Source organism: Callorhinus ursinus, unplaced genomic scaffold (assembly GCF_003265705.2).
Source record: "Callorhinus ursinus isolate GAN/ISIS: 27379988/994484 unplaced genomic scaffold, GSC_fseal_2.0 scaffold35, whole genome shotgun sequence".
NCBI classification, from domain to species: Eukaryota; Metazoa; Chordata; class Mammalia; order Carnivora; family Otariidae; genus Callorhinus; species Callorhinus ursinus.
This window is the reverse complement of record NW_027397097.1, coordinates 7,217,532-7,233,203: the sequence shown is the minus strand read 5'-3', so window position 1 is coordinate 7,233,203 and position 15,672 is coordinate 7,217,532. Positions and strand designations below refer to the sequence as shown.

Sequence of the window (15,672 nt, the reverse complement as noted above, 5' to 3'; positions counted from 1 at the left end):
ATTGGTATAGAACTTCAGTTTTGCAGGATGAAGTTCTAGAGATATGTTGCACTACAACGTGAGTATACTTAACACTACTGAACTAGACACTTAAAAATGGTTAAGATGGTAAATTTAATGTTATGTATTTTTACCATAATGAAGAGCTAAAATTTTAATTTAGCAATATAAATTTATTATTACATTAAAGATACCATAAATCCAAAAGTGTGTAATATGCATATGTAAAGTTAAAAATAATAAAATGAAGTCGGAGGGGAAGACAAACCATGAGAGACGATGGACTCTGAAAAACAAACGGAGGGTTCTAGAGGGGAGGGGGTGGGGGGAGGGGTTAGCCTGGTGATGGGTATTAAAGAGCGCACGTTCTGCGTGGAGCACTGGGTGTTATGCACAAACAATGAATCATGGAACACTACATGCAGAACTAATGATGTAATGTATGGTGATTAACATAATAAAAAAATTTTTTAAATAATAATAATAAAATGTACACCCATGGACCCATGACAGAGCTTAGAAAGAGAATAGTATTAATATCTTAAAGGCCTTCTATGTGCTTTTCCTTCCCCAGAGATAACTATTCTAAACATTTATGTTAATCCTTCTCTTGCTTTTCCTTCCAGTTTTACCACGAATATGTGTATCTCTAACCAATGTATTTTTGCTTAATATTGAACTTTATACAAATGTAATTATATATTCCCCTGTAACTTACCTGTTGTTCCCCTATTGTTCATTCACTTTTTTAACATGACTCTCTTTTTTGAGATTCATCATACTAATACATATATACACCTTTCTATGAAAATACCACAATTTATTTTCTGTTCTGTTCTTAATAGACATTTAAGACGTTTCCAGTTTGGGAGTATTACAAATGGCTATTCCTCCTGTGAATATTCTTGTACATCTCCTAGTCCTGGTACATGTATGCAAAAGTTTCTCTGGACACTAGAGTATAGACTTTCAAGGAATTGAGAACAATCTAAATATCCATCAAAAAGGTAATGATTTAAATAAAATATGACATATTTATATGATGGAATATTATATGGTAGTCAAAAGGAATGAATCATTACATTGAAAGATAAAAGTGAGAGAATAGAAGCTCAATGAATTATACTATTCAGGTAAAAAGAAATTAAAAATGCACATAACAGAATACTAAATATATATAAAAATATAAAAAATGAACTGGAAGTATATACACTAAACTCATGATAATGGTTCTCTGGGAAAGAAAGGAAAGGGGAATTCAGCTGTATCTACAGTGTTCTATTTCCTTTTTAAAAAAAGGTTAAAAATAAATATGACAAGGGGCGCCTGGGTGGCTCAGTGGGTTAAGCACCTGCCTTCGGCTCAGGTCATGATCCCCAAGTCCCAGGATCGAGCCCTGCATCAGGCTCCCTGCTCCTTGGGGAGTCTGCTTCTCCCTCTTCCATTCCCTCTGCTTGTGCTTTCTCTTTGTCAAATAAATAAATAAATCTTTAAAAAAATGAAATAAATATGACAAAATATTAATGGTTGTTAATTCGAGGTGATAAAATATGGGTATTTGTTACCTTGTTCTTTGTAATTTTTTTGTCTTTTAAGTTTTGTTTAAAAAAAAAAAATGTCCCAAATTGGACTCAGAAGAATGTGGGGGAGAAGAATGTGTAAACATCATTTAAATATTTTTAAGTGTTTGCCAGGAGTTCATCTAGTATTCAAAATAATCTTACTGTGGACAATTTTTAGTGGCTTTCCGTCTTTTGATGTAATTTTAAAATAAACACTGTGGGGTTTTGTTTTTTTTTTTATTGCAGAACAGCTTTTTTATACGTCATACTATTTCCATAGGACAGATTCCCAGCCCTGTAATTACTGGATCAAAGAATGTGAAACTTTGAAACATTTTCTGCGCTCCAGGAAACTCCCAATATACCTTACTTCCGGAAATCCTAACTTGAAATATTATAGATCTGGGAGTGCTTTTTATAGGCACAAAAGGTCCATCCTTTAATCACTCTCTTTTTTTAAAAAAATATTTTCTTTATTTATTTGACAGAGAGAGAGAGAGAGAGAGCACAAGCAGGGAGAACAGCAGGGGGGGAGGGAGAGGCTGGCTCCCCGCTGAGCAGGGAGTCCCACTGGGGGCTCAATCCCAGGACCCTGAGATCATGACCCAAGCTGGGGGCACACGCTTAACCGACTGAGCCATCCAGCGCCCCCCCCCCATTCCTTTAACCTCTCGTAACTGATATTTAATTCTACTACTATGGAGCTCAATACCTTTTATACATGTACCTTTGCATTAACCTCTGATTTGATCAGCATTCATTTAGGTAAAATGTTGAACACATTTTCAGACAAATCAGAAAGGGTTTTCTAAAGAGAGCCGTTCAAATACAGAAGCTCCTCATTACTGGAGGCAGGTAAGTAGAGACTGGACAATTACTTGGCAGAAGATTATAAATTCCTTCTTTCTTTCATTCCTCAAACCTTTAGGTTACAGCTTTTCCTTGTGCCACGTGCGAGGACCTGAAGACCCAGAGGTGAAAAATTTTAGGGTGCTGCCACCCAGGCTAAATTTCAAGAATTTGGCTAAATGATCAGGTCCTGGTGTCTTCTGAATTCTTTGTTGCCGGCTGGACCTTAATTTTAGGTTTTGGAAGGTGTGCCTGTGAACGATGGGAAACCCAGGAAATGCAAACTAGCTTTTATGAGATTTCGATTAATTACGTTTCTTGAAACAATCTATCAAGCCTACCTGTGGGTGCTGGATACAGACAGAAGAAATTCTGGAAGACGGACCATTCAGGATCAGGGGAGGGAGAGGCAATTCCTGGTGGGGGAGGTGGAGCGAAAAAAAGCAGTATCTACTAGTCTTCTTCAGTTTTGCTCAATTCGTGTACCCCCTACCCCACGGCATCAAGCCCCCAAACCCTACCTGCCAGAATTAGCGGGGGCAAGAGCTGGAGCAGGGTGGGCCATTTAGTATCCCGGAACCTCGTGCGCGGGGTCCCGGCAGCAGCGTGCTCCGGGAAGTGTTTGGGCTGTGCACCGCCCTGCGCCATGCCCTTCAGCGGCGTTCTCGGAGGAGAAAGCTCGCGGCGTACCCCCAGGCAGTGGTCCTGGTGGTTTTCTTTGTAATTGGCGGTCCGAGGCCAGGCCTCAAGGGGAAACGGCGTCACCATGATGAGCGGAAGGCCGGGCCGAGTGCCCTTACAGTTCTTGCCGGATGAGGCCCGGAGCCTTCCCCCGCCCAAGCTGACCGACCCGCGGCTTGCCTACATCGGCTTCTTGGGCTACTGTTCCGGCCTGCTTGATAACGCGATCCGGCGGAGGCCGGTGGTGTCTGCGGGTGAGGGCTGCGCGGGCTGGGTCGGCTGGGAGGAGAGGGGGACGCGGGGCTGCGGGCCGGTTGCTTTCGTTTGTCCGGGCCTTTTCACCTAGCAGGCCCCGCCTCGCCTCCCTGGGGCATCTGCGTCCCGTGAGCTCTTCAGAACCCGGTAGGGCCAAAGTGTCATTTGGCACTTCAGGAAACTGAGGTCATTGAAACCCACGAACCCACAAGTGAGTCTGTGAAGGCCCCGGGACCGGACTGCCAGCTCCTCTCTTGGTTCGCGCTGTGGTGTGTGCAAAAATGAGCGTATACTTTGTGCCATGCACTGCTAACATTACGTGCATGGTAGTCTTTATCCTCAAAATCCTTTTTGGGGAATGAAGAAACAGAGATTTAGAGGGGTTAACGCATCTTGCCCAAGGTCATATGGCTATGAAGTAGCCTGTTTTTAGACCTCACATGCATATTCAAATCAGTGCTTCTCAAACTTAACTATGCATACTAATAACCTGGGGGTCTTGTTAAAATGTGGATTTTGATTCAGAAGGTCTGGAAAGAAGCCTGCTGTTAACAAGCTCCCAGATACTGCTGGTCTGGGGACCCCCCTCCCTCCTGCTTTGAGTAGGAGAGGCTGAACCTCTGAGCCGTATTCATTCCAATCTATCTGTCTATCCATTCATTTATTATTTACTTATTTAAGAGAGAGAGCTCGAGCGGGGAGGAGAGGGAGAAGCAGGCTCCCTGATCAGCAGAGAGGCGGGGCTGGATCCCACAACCCCAGGATCATGACCTGAGCTGAAGGCAGCAGAGGCTTAACCGACTGAGCCACCCAGGTGCCCCTGGACTGTATTTTCTAGTAGTGTGTCGGTGGTCTCCTGTCAGATAATAGCTGACATGGTAGCTGTGCTAAGGGCAATGGATTTCCAAAGGGAAAACAGGAGGGAAGCTTTGGAAGAGGTGTCTTTGAACTTAGCTTTGATTTATCAGGCAAATACTAGAAGAGCCTTCCAGGCCCATGGGAGGCTAGTGGAAGTAAATGGAGACAAGGGCCTCTGAGCCTAGAAGAGTTTCATGATTGAGTGTGCAGGGTAGGGTGATAAGGCTAAGGAGGAGATTTAGGTAGATAATGGCAGTTTATTCTCTAGGCAGACAGGAAACCTTTTTAGCTTTTGAGAGCTGTTGCGGGGAGGGGTGCAGAGTGGAGAGATGCAGTAATCAGGCATTGTGTTTCTTTGTTTGTTTTTTGTAAGTAGGCTCCATGCCCAGTGTGGGGCTTGAACTCACCACTTTGAGATCAAGAGTTGGATGCTCTACCGACTGGTCCAGCTAGGCACCCCCAGGCCTTGTGTTTTATTTTTCATTTATTTATTTTTAGAGAGCAACCTCCAAGATCATGACCTGAGCTGAAATCAAGTATCAGACACTTAACTGACTGAGCCACCCAGGTACCCCTGGGCCTTGCGTTTTATTTTTTGTTTTATTTTTTTAAAGATTTTATTTATCCACTTGTCAGAGAGAGAAAGACCATACAAGCAGGGGGATCAACAGGCAGAGGGAGAAGCAGGCTCCCCACTGAGCAAGGAGCCCAACACAGGACTCAATCCCAGGACCTGGGATCACAACCCCAGCCGAAAGCAGATGCTTAACCGCCTGAGCCACCCAGGCGCCGCTGGAGGCCTTATGTTTTAAAAGGAAGGTCAACTTGGGGTGCCTGGGTGGCTGCTCAGATCATGATCTCAGGGTTGTGAGATTGAGCACACATGCCCAGCTCTCTGCCCAGTGAGGAATCTGCTTGAGATTCTCTCTCCCTCTGTTGTGTCTCCCCCCATCCCGCTCTCGCACGTGCGTGCTCTCTGTCAAATAAATAAATCTCAAAAAGGGGGGGGGGTCAACTTTGTCAATGCAAAGCACTATTGGAGCCAAGGTGCTCAGTTAAGAAGAAAGCTAATACAGTGGTTCGGGCAACCAGGAATCACCTCATTTGTGCCTCTTTTTGCCACCTTCCAGCTCTATGTCATGCCTGAAGGCCAGCTCCCAGCTCCCCAAATCTCAGCATTTCCAGTGCTCAAATAGTATTGAAATCCCATCTCCCTTGGATATGACCCCTCTCCACAGAAAGGAGTGATCTTTGTCTATTTCTGTCTTCAGGGAGATGAGGTTTTCTTTCTTTTCATCACCACTCCACATTTCCCCAAGCCTGTCGTTTGTTGTAATGGAAAGAACTCCACTGTGGAACTAAATGGCCTTGCTCCACTGTCTCCTATCTGTGTTGGCTTGGGCAAGTTACTTGGTCAAGCTGTTCAGAGGCAAAAAGTATCTTCATCTCTAAAATGAGAATAATTGGGGCGCTTGGGTGGCACAGTTGGTTAAGCATCTGACTCGTGGTTTTGGCTCAGGTCGTGATATTGGGGTTGTGACCTCAGGGTTGTGAGATAGAGTGCCGTGTGGGGTGGAGTCTTCTCAAGACTCTTACCCTCTGCCCTCCATCTCCCCCACCCGTGTTCGCTTGCTTGCTCTCTCTTGCTCTTGGTCTCTAAATAAATCTTTTTTTTTTTTATTGACATATAATGTTTTTGTTTCAGGGGTACAGGTCTGTGATTCATCAGTCTTAGAAAATTCACAGTGCTCATCATAGCACATACCCTCCCCAATGTCCATCACCCAGCCACCCCATCCCTCCCACCCCCCTCCACTCCAGCAACCCTCAGTTTGTTTCCTGAGATTAAAAGTCTCTTATTGTTTGTCTCCCTCTCTGGTTTCGTCTTGTTTTCATTTTTCACTCCCTTCCCCTATGATCCTCTCTGTCTTATTTCTCAAATTCCTCGTATCAGTGAGATCATATGATAACTGTCTTTCTCTGATTGACTTATTTCACTTAGCATAATACCTTCTAGTTCCAGCCACGGCATTGCAAATGGCAAGATTTTGGGTTTTTGATGGCTGCATAATATTCCATTATATATATATGCCACATCTTCTTTATCCGTTCATCTGTTGATGGACATCTAGGCTCTTTCCATAGTTTGGCTATTGTGGACATTGCTGCTATAAACATTGGGGTGTAGGTGCACCTTCAGATCACTACATTTGTATCTTTGGGGTAAATACCCAGTAGTGCAATTGCTAGGTCATAGGGTAGCTCTATTTTCAACTTTTTGAGGAACCTCCATACCGTTTTCCAGAGCGGCTGCGCCAGCTTGCGTTCCCACCAACAGTGTACGAGGGTTCCCCTTTCTACGCATCCCTGCCAACATCTGTCATTTCCTGACTTGTTAATTTTAGCCATTCTGACTGGTGAGAGGTGGTATCTCATTAAGGTTTTGATTTCTATTTCCCTGATGCCGAGTGATGCTGAGCACTTTTTCATGTGTCTGTTTGCCATCAAATAAATCTTTAAAAAAAATGAGAATAATTAGTCCTTGCATATTTGTTGTGAGAATTAAGTGAGATTCTATAGATAAAATGCCTGGCACACAGAAGGTGCTGGACAAAGTTTCCATTTCTTAGCTGTTGTTACGCAGTTTACAGTATCTTTGTTTGTTCAGCATTTACTGAGCTCTTTCTCTGGGCCAGGCAGTATTACATACCAGGTATATGGGGTGAAGAATACCATCCCTGACCTTGAAGAGCTCTTAGTCGAGTCAGAGAGACAAGTAAACAGTCCATTATGGGTCTAGGTATAACAGAGAATGTATTTTCATAGAAGTAGGTGAGCAGTGAGCACTTTGGGAGCACAAAGGAGGTACAGATTAAATCGAGACTATTCCAGAGGAAGAGCATAGTGGTCAAGAGCACATGATTTTAGGTTTGACACCACCTCCATCCTACTAGCCATTTGATTCTGGGGAAGTTATTTATCTCCATGAGCGTTCATTTCCTTCTCTATGAAATAGGGATGCTCTCTCCCTCCGTGTGTCTGTGCAAACTAGATGAGATGATGTATAAAGCCCTTAATCTAAGGGCTAGGGGCCAGAGTTCCTGAGTTCCCTGGGTGTCCCTAAGTTGCTTTGGAAAATTTAGGTCTTGGTATGGTATCTGAATGTAGTCCACAAAATTAAATATATTTGTTGATTTCTAGGTTTTTTTTTTTATTGATCAGTAATTTATGGTGTTCTGCAAAGAGCACCATGGCTTCCAAGTTTAGAGTCACTTAATAAAGAAAGGGAAAATGATTGTGGAGGGGTTGTGCATGTGGTGGGAGGGAGACCACCACTGAGAGGTAGGGAAGAGGTTAGGGAAAGGCAGACAAGGTAGGAGGCCACACCATGCCTTTAGGGCTGGGACACTGACATCATCATCGGAAACATTCAGGAAGTCTTCTGTGAGGGATATGGGTAAGCATAGGGAGTCTGGGTCTTGTGTAGTCCAGTGGCACACAAGTAGAACCAAGCACACTTTGGTTTACTGTATTGCAGGTGGCCCATTAGGGGAACCAATGGCTGTTTGGGGTAAAGGAAAATGCAAAAGAGTCTGGGTCCTGTCCAGTCCCAGATCATAGTAATATTTTGCATTTTTATTGTTTTATACATTTTTCCAAAATATTTTTACATGTATTTTCTTTTGGTTTACATAACACTGCTGTAAGAATGCTATGATAGGTATTACCTTTGTTTAAAGGTAGTAAATTGACTTGCCCAAGGCCATTTATCCCTTTATTAAAATTTATTAAGTGCTACCTGTGTGCTGGTATACAAAGATGAATTAAGCATTGGCTTTTCGTGGTAGTAGATGGAAATAATTTCTATAGCAGTTTGCATATTAACTGAGAGGCGTTCATTCTGTTAACCCCATTAAGGAAGGTTCTGGGAAGACTTCTTAGCAGAAGTGATGTCTGAATTGAATCTTGAGGAGGTCTCTGGGCAGAAAAATAACCAGTGGGTGGCATAAAAAAGCATGAAGGAATCTAATTTGCATGAGGAATTAAAAGTAGTTCAGCATTGCTGGAGCACAATGTGCGTTATCGGGGAGTGTCAGATGAAGATGAAGAGTCAGCTCATGAAGGGCCTGGGAGGTCATTATCTAACAGTTTGGTCTCCTGTTGAGTGTAGTTGAAGAACAAGGGGCTGACAAGCTAGGTTTGTATTTTAGTAAAAATTCCTCTAGTGACAGAGTAAAGGCTGGGATAAGTGTGGAATGGAAAATGAGATGAAAGAGAGAGGAGTTAGTATGAGTGAGAGATGAGTTCCCTGAAGTGAGGCAAGGAAATATTTATAAGGACTTGACAGGACTCAGTGACTGGATGGGGGGATGAGGGTTAAAAAAAAAAAAAAGGGTGATTACTGTATTTATTACCCAGGACTTGACTTCCTGGGTGAATGGTCTTATCATTCTCTGAATTAAGAAGAAGAGGTATGAATAGGAAGGAAGGAAGTTCATTTGGGGGGTATTCAGGGGAACATACATGTCAAACATTTGGATATATCTGTCATTCAGCATGGGTGTTTGAGTTGAACACACTTGCAGGTCACCAGTATATGGACGGAAGATAAAACTATAGGAATAAACGAGTTCCTCAAAGGAATACGTGTGGGATAAGAAGAGGGCTGGGGATAGAATTCTGGGGCATAGCTAGAAAATCAAACTTGTCCGCTCCTCCTGGGCCTCATGATCCCAGTCCTTTAGCTAGCAGCCCTGCCCCTGTCACCGGTCAGAGCTCCTCTGGAATCTGCAGGGGAGCAGACACCTGACGTGAGCTTCCATGTGGTCGGATCCTGCCTTCTGCTTGGGCCCCATGCATCAGGCTGGTGTGCACTTAATCTGCCTCTGCCCTCCACCCCCCACCGCCAGAGCACATCTGAATCCAGCCCCCTGAGGAGGGGCCTCTCCTGGCTCCAGGGGCCCACATGCCACTGTGCTCCAAACCCCCACCCCATCTCTGCCTGGGCCTCCCTTGTTGGGGACTTGGGTTCCCAGCCCCAGGGCTGAGCCCCTAGACAGTGCCATGCGAGACCCTTGGCCTGCCCCACCACCCAGACCAGAGTGCCTCGATGCCCCCCACTCCCACTCAACATGGTTCCCACACACTGGTCTCTGGGCCATTCAGGGGATGCCCTTTGTGGACCTGCAGAATTTCTATGAATATAGTTTTTTGTAAACATTTTGTAACAATTTGGGTTTCATAGTAACTGTGTTACTTGCCAATCATTCTAGGCTGATGTAAATAACTTTCCAAATAAATCTGATTATTTTCCTTTTTAAGACACTGTGATATATCAAAGTGCACTGTTTGCTGTATGAAGTAATATGGTTTTAAATTTTAAATAAATGTTTCTAGGAAAAAAATCAAACTTGTAGTTAGCCTTTTTAAAAAGATGCTTCTGTGTATAAAGTTCAGACCTTTGGATCTCCCCTTCAGAATTTAAATTTTGGCTTTCCCTAGATCACATGACTTGATCCTCCCCAGTCTCATTATTATAGGATGATTTTTTTAAATATAGTTTTTGAATAGGTAATTCATACACATGGTACAAAGTTTAGAAGTTAAAAAGAGAATTGATTTTTTGTAGAGTAGCTGGTTGCTTTGGTAACCAATAAATATGCCAATATAAATTGGTATATGGAGACAAACCAAATTGCTTTTTCAAGCATAGTAAAGGACTTCACCTCTGTCACATCACATCCTGCACAGGTCCTGGAATACAAGTTAATTTAGGTTTTCAGGATTTTGTAGTAATCCAACTTTTCTCCTGAGGAAATTTATAAAACCTGCATTTAAAAAAATCTTGGGTTCCATTAATAGTTATGTTTGTAGATTTAATGTTGCTTTTCATAATTGTCAGATTTCTTTAGGAAGATATATCAAGGTCAAGGCTGTTTTTTCAAAAGAGCCATGTAGAAGAGCCTTTTTTTTTTTTTTTAAGAATGATAGAAGAAATAATAAATTGTATGTCTGAACTGCAAAACTGATTTTAAATACACATTGATTTTTGCTTTCTTTGGGATTTGTCATTTGAATTTTAGGTTTGCATCGCCAGCTCCTATATGTTACTTCCTTTGTCTTTATTGGATATTATCTTTTAAAACGTCAAGACTATATGTATGCTGTGAAGGACCATGATATGTTTGCTTATGTAAAATCACATCCAGAGGATTTTCCTGAAAAAGGTATTTCAAGTTAACTGTAGCAAACCTCTTTCTTTTTTTTTAATTTTTTAAAATTTTAATTTATTTATTTTAAGATTTTATTTATTTATTTATTTGTCAGAGAGCTCACAAGCTGGGGGGAGCAGCAGCAGAGGGAGAAGCAGGCTTCCCGCCACACAGGGAGTCCGATGCGGGACTCGATCCGAGGACCCTGGGATCATGACCTGAGCTGAAGGCAGACGCTTAACCAACTGAGCCACCCAAGCGTCCTTTTTTTTTTTTAAGTGTTGATGTATTTATTTGAGAGAGAATGAGAGAGCGAGCACAAGGGTGGAGAGGGAGAAGGAAAGAAGCAGATTCCCTGCTGAGCACAGGGCCCAGTGTGGGGCTCAGTCCCAGGACCCTGAGATCATGACCTGAGCCAAAATCAGGAGTCAGAGGCTTAACTGACTGAGCCACCGAGGCGCCCCTTGTTAATCTTACAGCTGCCTGTGGCTTCAGGTACCTTCAGTATTCTGGTGACTCCCACATCCTTGCCTATCAACTAGACTTCTCTTGAATTTGTATATCCAGTTTCTGGCCTAGTACCTCTGTGTCCATCAGGCAGCAAACAGAATTTATGTCCCCTCTGCCTGTGCAGACTTCCTGTTCTGTGTTGTGCTCCGGAGAGTGGCACTACTGTCCACCTTGCTCCTCCAGCCAGAAGCCCGGGAAGCATCTTCCAGTCTTTCTTTGAATTCTCATTCGTCTTCAGGTCTTGCTGTTCTACTTCCTAAGTATTTTTCAATTCTAAACCTCCATCCCATTCCCACTGCCACTCCCCCGGTCTGTGCCCTGATAATCTCTTGCTTTTGCACTAGCGTTCGTTTCACCTCTGCCTTCAACCTTACCGAAGATCAGGTCTCTGGATAAATGTGGATATGCCTAAAAGGGATTGCTTACAGTAGCTGCCCATTGCCTTTAGGATAAAATCCAGACTCTGAGGAGGGCTTATTTCCCCAGGCTGAGCTAATTGCCTGCCAGAAGGACTTTGCCCACGCCTTTTATCCACCACGTGACATGCACGAGTCTGTTCCCTCACTAGACTATAAATTCATCTTTGTTTCCCCAGCCTCCAGTGCAGAGCCTCTGCTAGTAAGCAATAAATAATAGCTGACCTGATCTACACAGAACCCCGCCTTTAATAATAAATTATTATTATTATTTAATATAAATATAATATATATAATATATATTGTAAATAAATAAAATAATAAATAACAATAAAAGAGTTATATTACAATCAAATTTATAGTTGAAGAGCAATAAGTAGAGTGTGCTGAGGAAGTGCCTGTTTGTCACTGGGCCAGGGCTTCTTTGAGATGATATGACTCTCAATCCGGAATTTGCTCAGTGGACAGGTAAAGATGGAACAAGAGGAGGATTAAGAAGGTACAGGATGGGGGCGCCTGGGTGGCTCAGTCGGTAAGCGTCTGCCTTGGGCTGAGGTCATGAACCCAGAGTCCTGAATTGAGCCCCATGTCGGGTTCCCTCCTGAGTGGGGAACCTACTTCTCCCTCTCCTCCCTGTTTATGCTCTCTCTTGCTATCTCTGTCGCTATCTGTCTCTCTCAAATAAATAAAAAAAAGTAAAAGATTAAAAAAAAAAAAAAAACCTGCCTCATGAAACGCTGTGTCCTGAACTTGCTGTGTATCACTTTGTACACCCTGTACCTTCTTTCTTTCTTTTTTTTTTTAAATTTTATTTATTTATTTGACAGACAGTGAGAGAGGGAATACAAGCAGGGGGAGCAGGAGAGGGAGAAGCAGGCTTCCCGCTGAGTGAGGAGCCTGATAGGCGGGACTCGATCCCAGCACCCTGGGATCATGACCTGAGCCGCAGGCAGACGCTTAATGACTGAGCCACCCAGGCGCCCCCATCCTGTACCTTCTTAATCCTCCTCTTGTTCCATCTTTACCTGTCCACTGAGCAAATTCTGGATTTACCTGTCCACTGAGCAGATTCCAGATTGAGAGTCATATCATCTCAAAGAAGCCCTGGCCCAGTGACAAACAGGAATTTCCTCAGCACACTCTACTTATTGCTCTTCAACTATAAATTTGATTGTAATATAACTCTTTTATTGTTTGTATTTTACATATATACAGATAATACAGATGTGCACATATGTGAATGAATGAATGCAGAAAATTTTTGAACTTGTAAATATATAGATTTTAAATAGATTTTCCTATTCACATAAATGTGTAATATTAAGCATTTAAGTTTCATTATATGGAAGGATGGTCTCTAAGGTCCTGTTTAGCTCTAAAATTGTATTATTTAATATTCCCATAGCCTTCAGTCATATATGTGATATTTATGGTGGATCAAAAGGTACAGCTTTTTTTTTTTTTTTTTAACCAACAAAGAGTTCAAAGACTAGAGTACAAAGCCATGAATACTGGATGTATCAGGGATGGGGAACACTCAAAACTGCTGGGTGTTAGAGTTGGAATCTTGGGAATATTGATTCTTAAGCACGAGACACAGTGGTGGAGCGGTCCTCAGTCCCCGGCCTCTGGCTTCTTGCCTCCTCTGTACACTAGCTCCCTCTGTCAGCACGAGCTTGTGTCGCCTCACAGCCTCATTCAGTCTCTGAGCTGCAGATTAGTGGCAGGTGTGCTAACAGCCTCCTGCACTGACAGCAGGGACCTGGAGCTTAACCACCTTGACTCCTGGCCCTCCCAGCTGACCTGTGCCCCTCCCTGTTCATTCCTTCCTTTACCCCTTTAGTCAGGACTCCCAGCAGCACTTTGCCCCTCCAAGCAGCCATCTGGATGTCACCACAGATTCTTTCAAAGTTATCCTTCATCCGGTGAAACGGAATGTCTCAGTGGTTGCCAAACTATGGTTGAGGACAAGAACATAAGGAAATTCTTAGGAGTTTATGTCTATAAAAATATTAAGTGTTAATTTTTCTTTAGGAAATATGATTTCTGAAACATAATTTAAAAGTAAATTTTTTGTGATCTTTCCCTTTATAGAAAAGAAAACTTACGGTGAATTTCTTGAAGAATTCCATCCAGTGCGTTGAAGTCTCCAAAATGCTTACTTTGGTTTCACTGATACCAGTTATTTCTGAATTTGGTGGTACATGTTTCCATATATCTGAAGCTTATGTTAATCTGTATGTTAACACCTTATGATTAAAATGGTCATCATGAACACTGACTTCATTTTTGTCATAAGAAAAATAATTCATCCGAGAATGATCAGTTTCCATTTGCCCAATTTTTTTTTTTAACGATTTTATTTATTTATGAGACAGCGAGAGAGGGAACACAAGCAGGGGGAGTGGGAGAGGGAGAAGCAGGCTTCCCGCGGAGCAGGGAGCCCAATGCAGGGCTCGATCCCAGGAGCCTCGGATCATGACCTGAGCCAAAGGCAGATGCTTAATGACTGAGCCACCCAGATGCCCCTCCATTCACCCAATTTTAAGAAGACATCTGACAGATTTAAAATGGGGAGTTTAGGGCGCCTGGGTGGCTCAGTTGGTTAAGCGACTGCCTTCGGCTCAGGTCATGACCCTGGAGTCCCGGGATCAAGTCCTGCATGGGGCTCCCTGCTTCTCCCTCTGCCCCTACCCCCTCTCATGCTCGCTCGCTCTCTCACTCTCTCAGACAAAAAAAAATTATAAAAAAATAAATAAATAGGTTCCTGGTGGTCGGTTGTCGCAGTTGGTGGATAGTAACTGAGCCAAGATGTGGAATCTGCTGGCTCTTCGTCAGATTGCCCAGAGGACCATAAGTACTGCTTCACGCGGGCAGTTTGAAAATAAAGTTCCAGAGAAACAAAAGCTATTTCAGGAGGATAATGGAATTCCAGTGCATCTAAAGGGTGGAGTAGCTGATGCCCTCCTGTATAGAGCCACTATGATCCTTACAGTTGGTGCAACAGCATATGCCATATATCAGCTAGCTATGGCTTCATTTCCCAAGAAGCAGGATCGACTTCAGTTTATCATCTCAGCAGGCAGTTGGTTCAGTTTCATTCAGCTCTCTATGGACCAGATAAATAAATGAGTTCTTCTTTGGGGATCAATATTTATTGACTTATACTAACTGCCACCAATAAAGCAGACTTTACCATGAAATAAATAAATAAATAAATAATAAATAAATGGGGAGTTTAGCTCTGAGTTGGCAAGCAATAGCCTGTGAGCCAAATCTTGTGTGTTGCCAGTAGGTTTTATTGGAACACAGCCATGCTTATCTGTTTACATATCAATGGCTGCTTCCATGCTACAAGGGTAGAGTTGAGTGGTTGTGACAGAGACCTTATGGCCTGCAAAGCTGGAAATATTTAATATATGGCTCATTACAGAAAAGGTTTGCCTATTCTGGTTCTAGTAGAAAGCAAAACAAAGTAAGCCAGATTATGGAGGGTTTTCTGAATCATGCAGAATAATTTGGACTTGATCCTCTAGGTGGTGGGAAGTCACTAAAGGGTTTTAGTGGAATGACATGGTCAGGTTTGTATTTTTGAGCTCTCTGCAACAATCAGTATAGAGGGTGGTTCAGATGGAGAAGGCTCAGGACCAGGAAAACAGAAGACTGATACTGCAGAGGGGACTTTGCTTGTACTGGATCACTCTGGAGAAAGTGGGCTCAGCAGCTAACACTGTCTACAGCTACACTTGGTGCCATTAAAGGGAAAAACCCCCACCTACCTGCAATAAACTTAATGTAATTTTTGAGTCCAAATGTTTGTTCAAAAAGTTTCCAAGCTCAGATTTTATAATCAGGTTAGTTTTGGGAGATCTGTAAGATTATTTCTGTGCATGATTTCAAATTAGAATGAATATAAGCACATGGTTTCTGGGCAAAATCAGGTGAGTTCCATGTCTATTCAAATCATGCCTGAGAAGCTAAGAAAGATAAATACAAGTTTTTATTTTTTTTTTATTGCTACTCCAACAAATATAAACGAACTGTTGTTCATTCATGCTTGGCAGGTACAAGAGTGTGAACCATTCATCCCAAGGGACTTTGCTGTCCCTGAGTTCTGGAGGGTAAAAAGTAAGGGCTCGACCAAGTACAAGGTGAGGGTGGGAGAAAGAATTGTTTAATTTCCGTAACAATCGTGAGGTCAGTAATACTATCCCATTTTAGAGATGAGGAATTTTAGGCTCCAATGTGTTAAATAACGTCCAGGATCACGTGCTGAATGACTGCAGGGAGAAAGGATGTGAGTTTCATTTCGTCAGATGCAGAAAACCC

At 42.8% G+C, this 15,672-nt stretch overlaps 1 protein-coding gene and 1 pseudogene across 1 annotated transcript; both read left to right on the top strand.

Annotated features, from left to right (window-relative positions):
- Positions 1-3,174: 3,174 nt before the first annotated feature.
- On the top strand, positions 3,175-13,618 carry NDUFC2 (NADH:ubiquinone oxidoreductase subunit C2). The gene is made up of 3 exons (XM_025848451.2): positions 3,175-3,346; positions 10,289-10,432; positions 13,438-13,618. Exons 1-3 carry the CDS (start codon positions 3,178-3,180, stop codon positions 13,485-13,487), a joined length of 363 nt encoding a protein of 120 aa, XP_025704236.1. The 5' UTR covers positions 3,175-3,177; the 3' UTR covers positions 13,488-13,618.
- Positions 13,619-13,757: 139 nt separating this feature from the next.
- Positions 13,758-15,140, top strand: LOC141370468 (cytochrome c oxidase subunit 7A2, mitochondrial pseudogene; annotated as a pseudogene).
- The last annotated feature ends 532 nt before the right edge of the window (positions 15,141-15,672 follow it).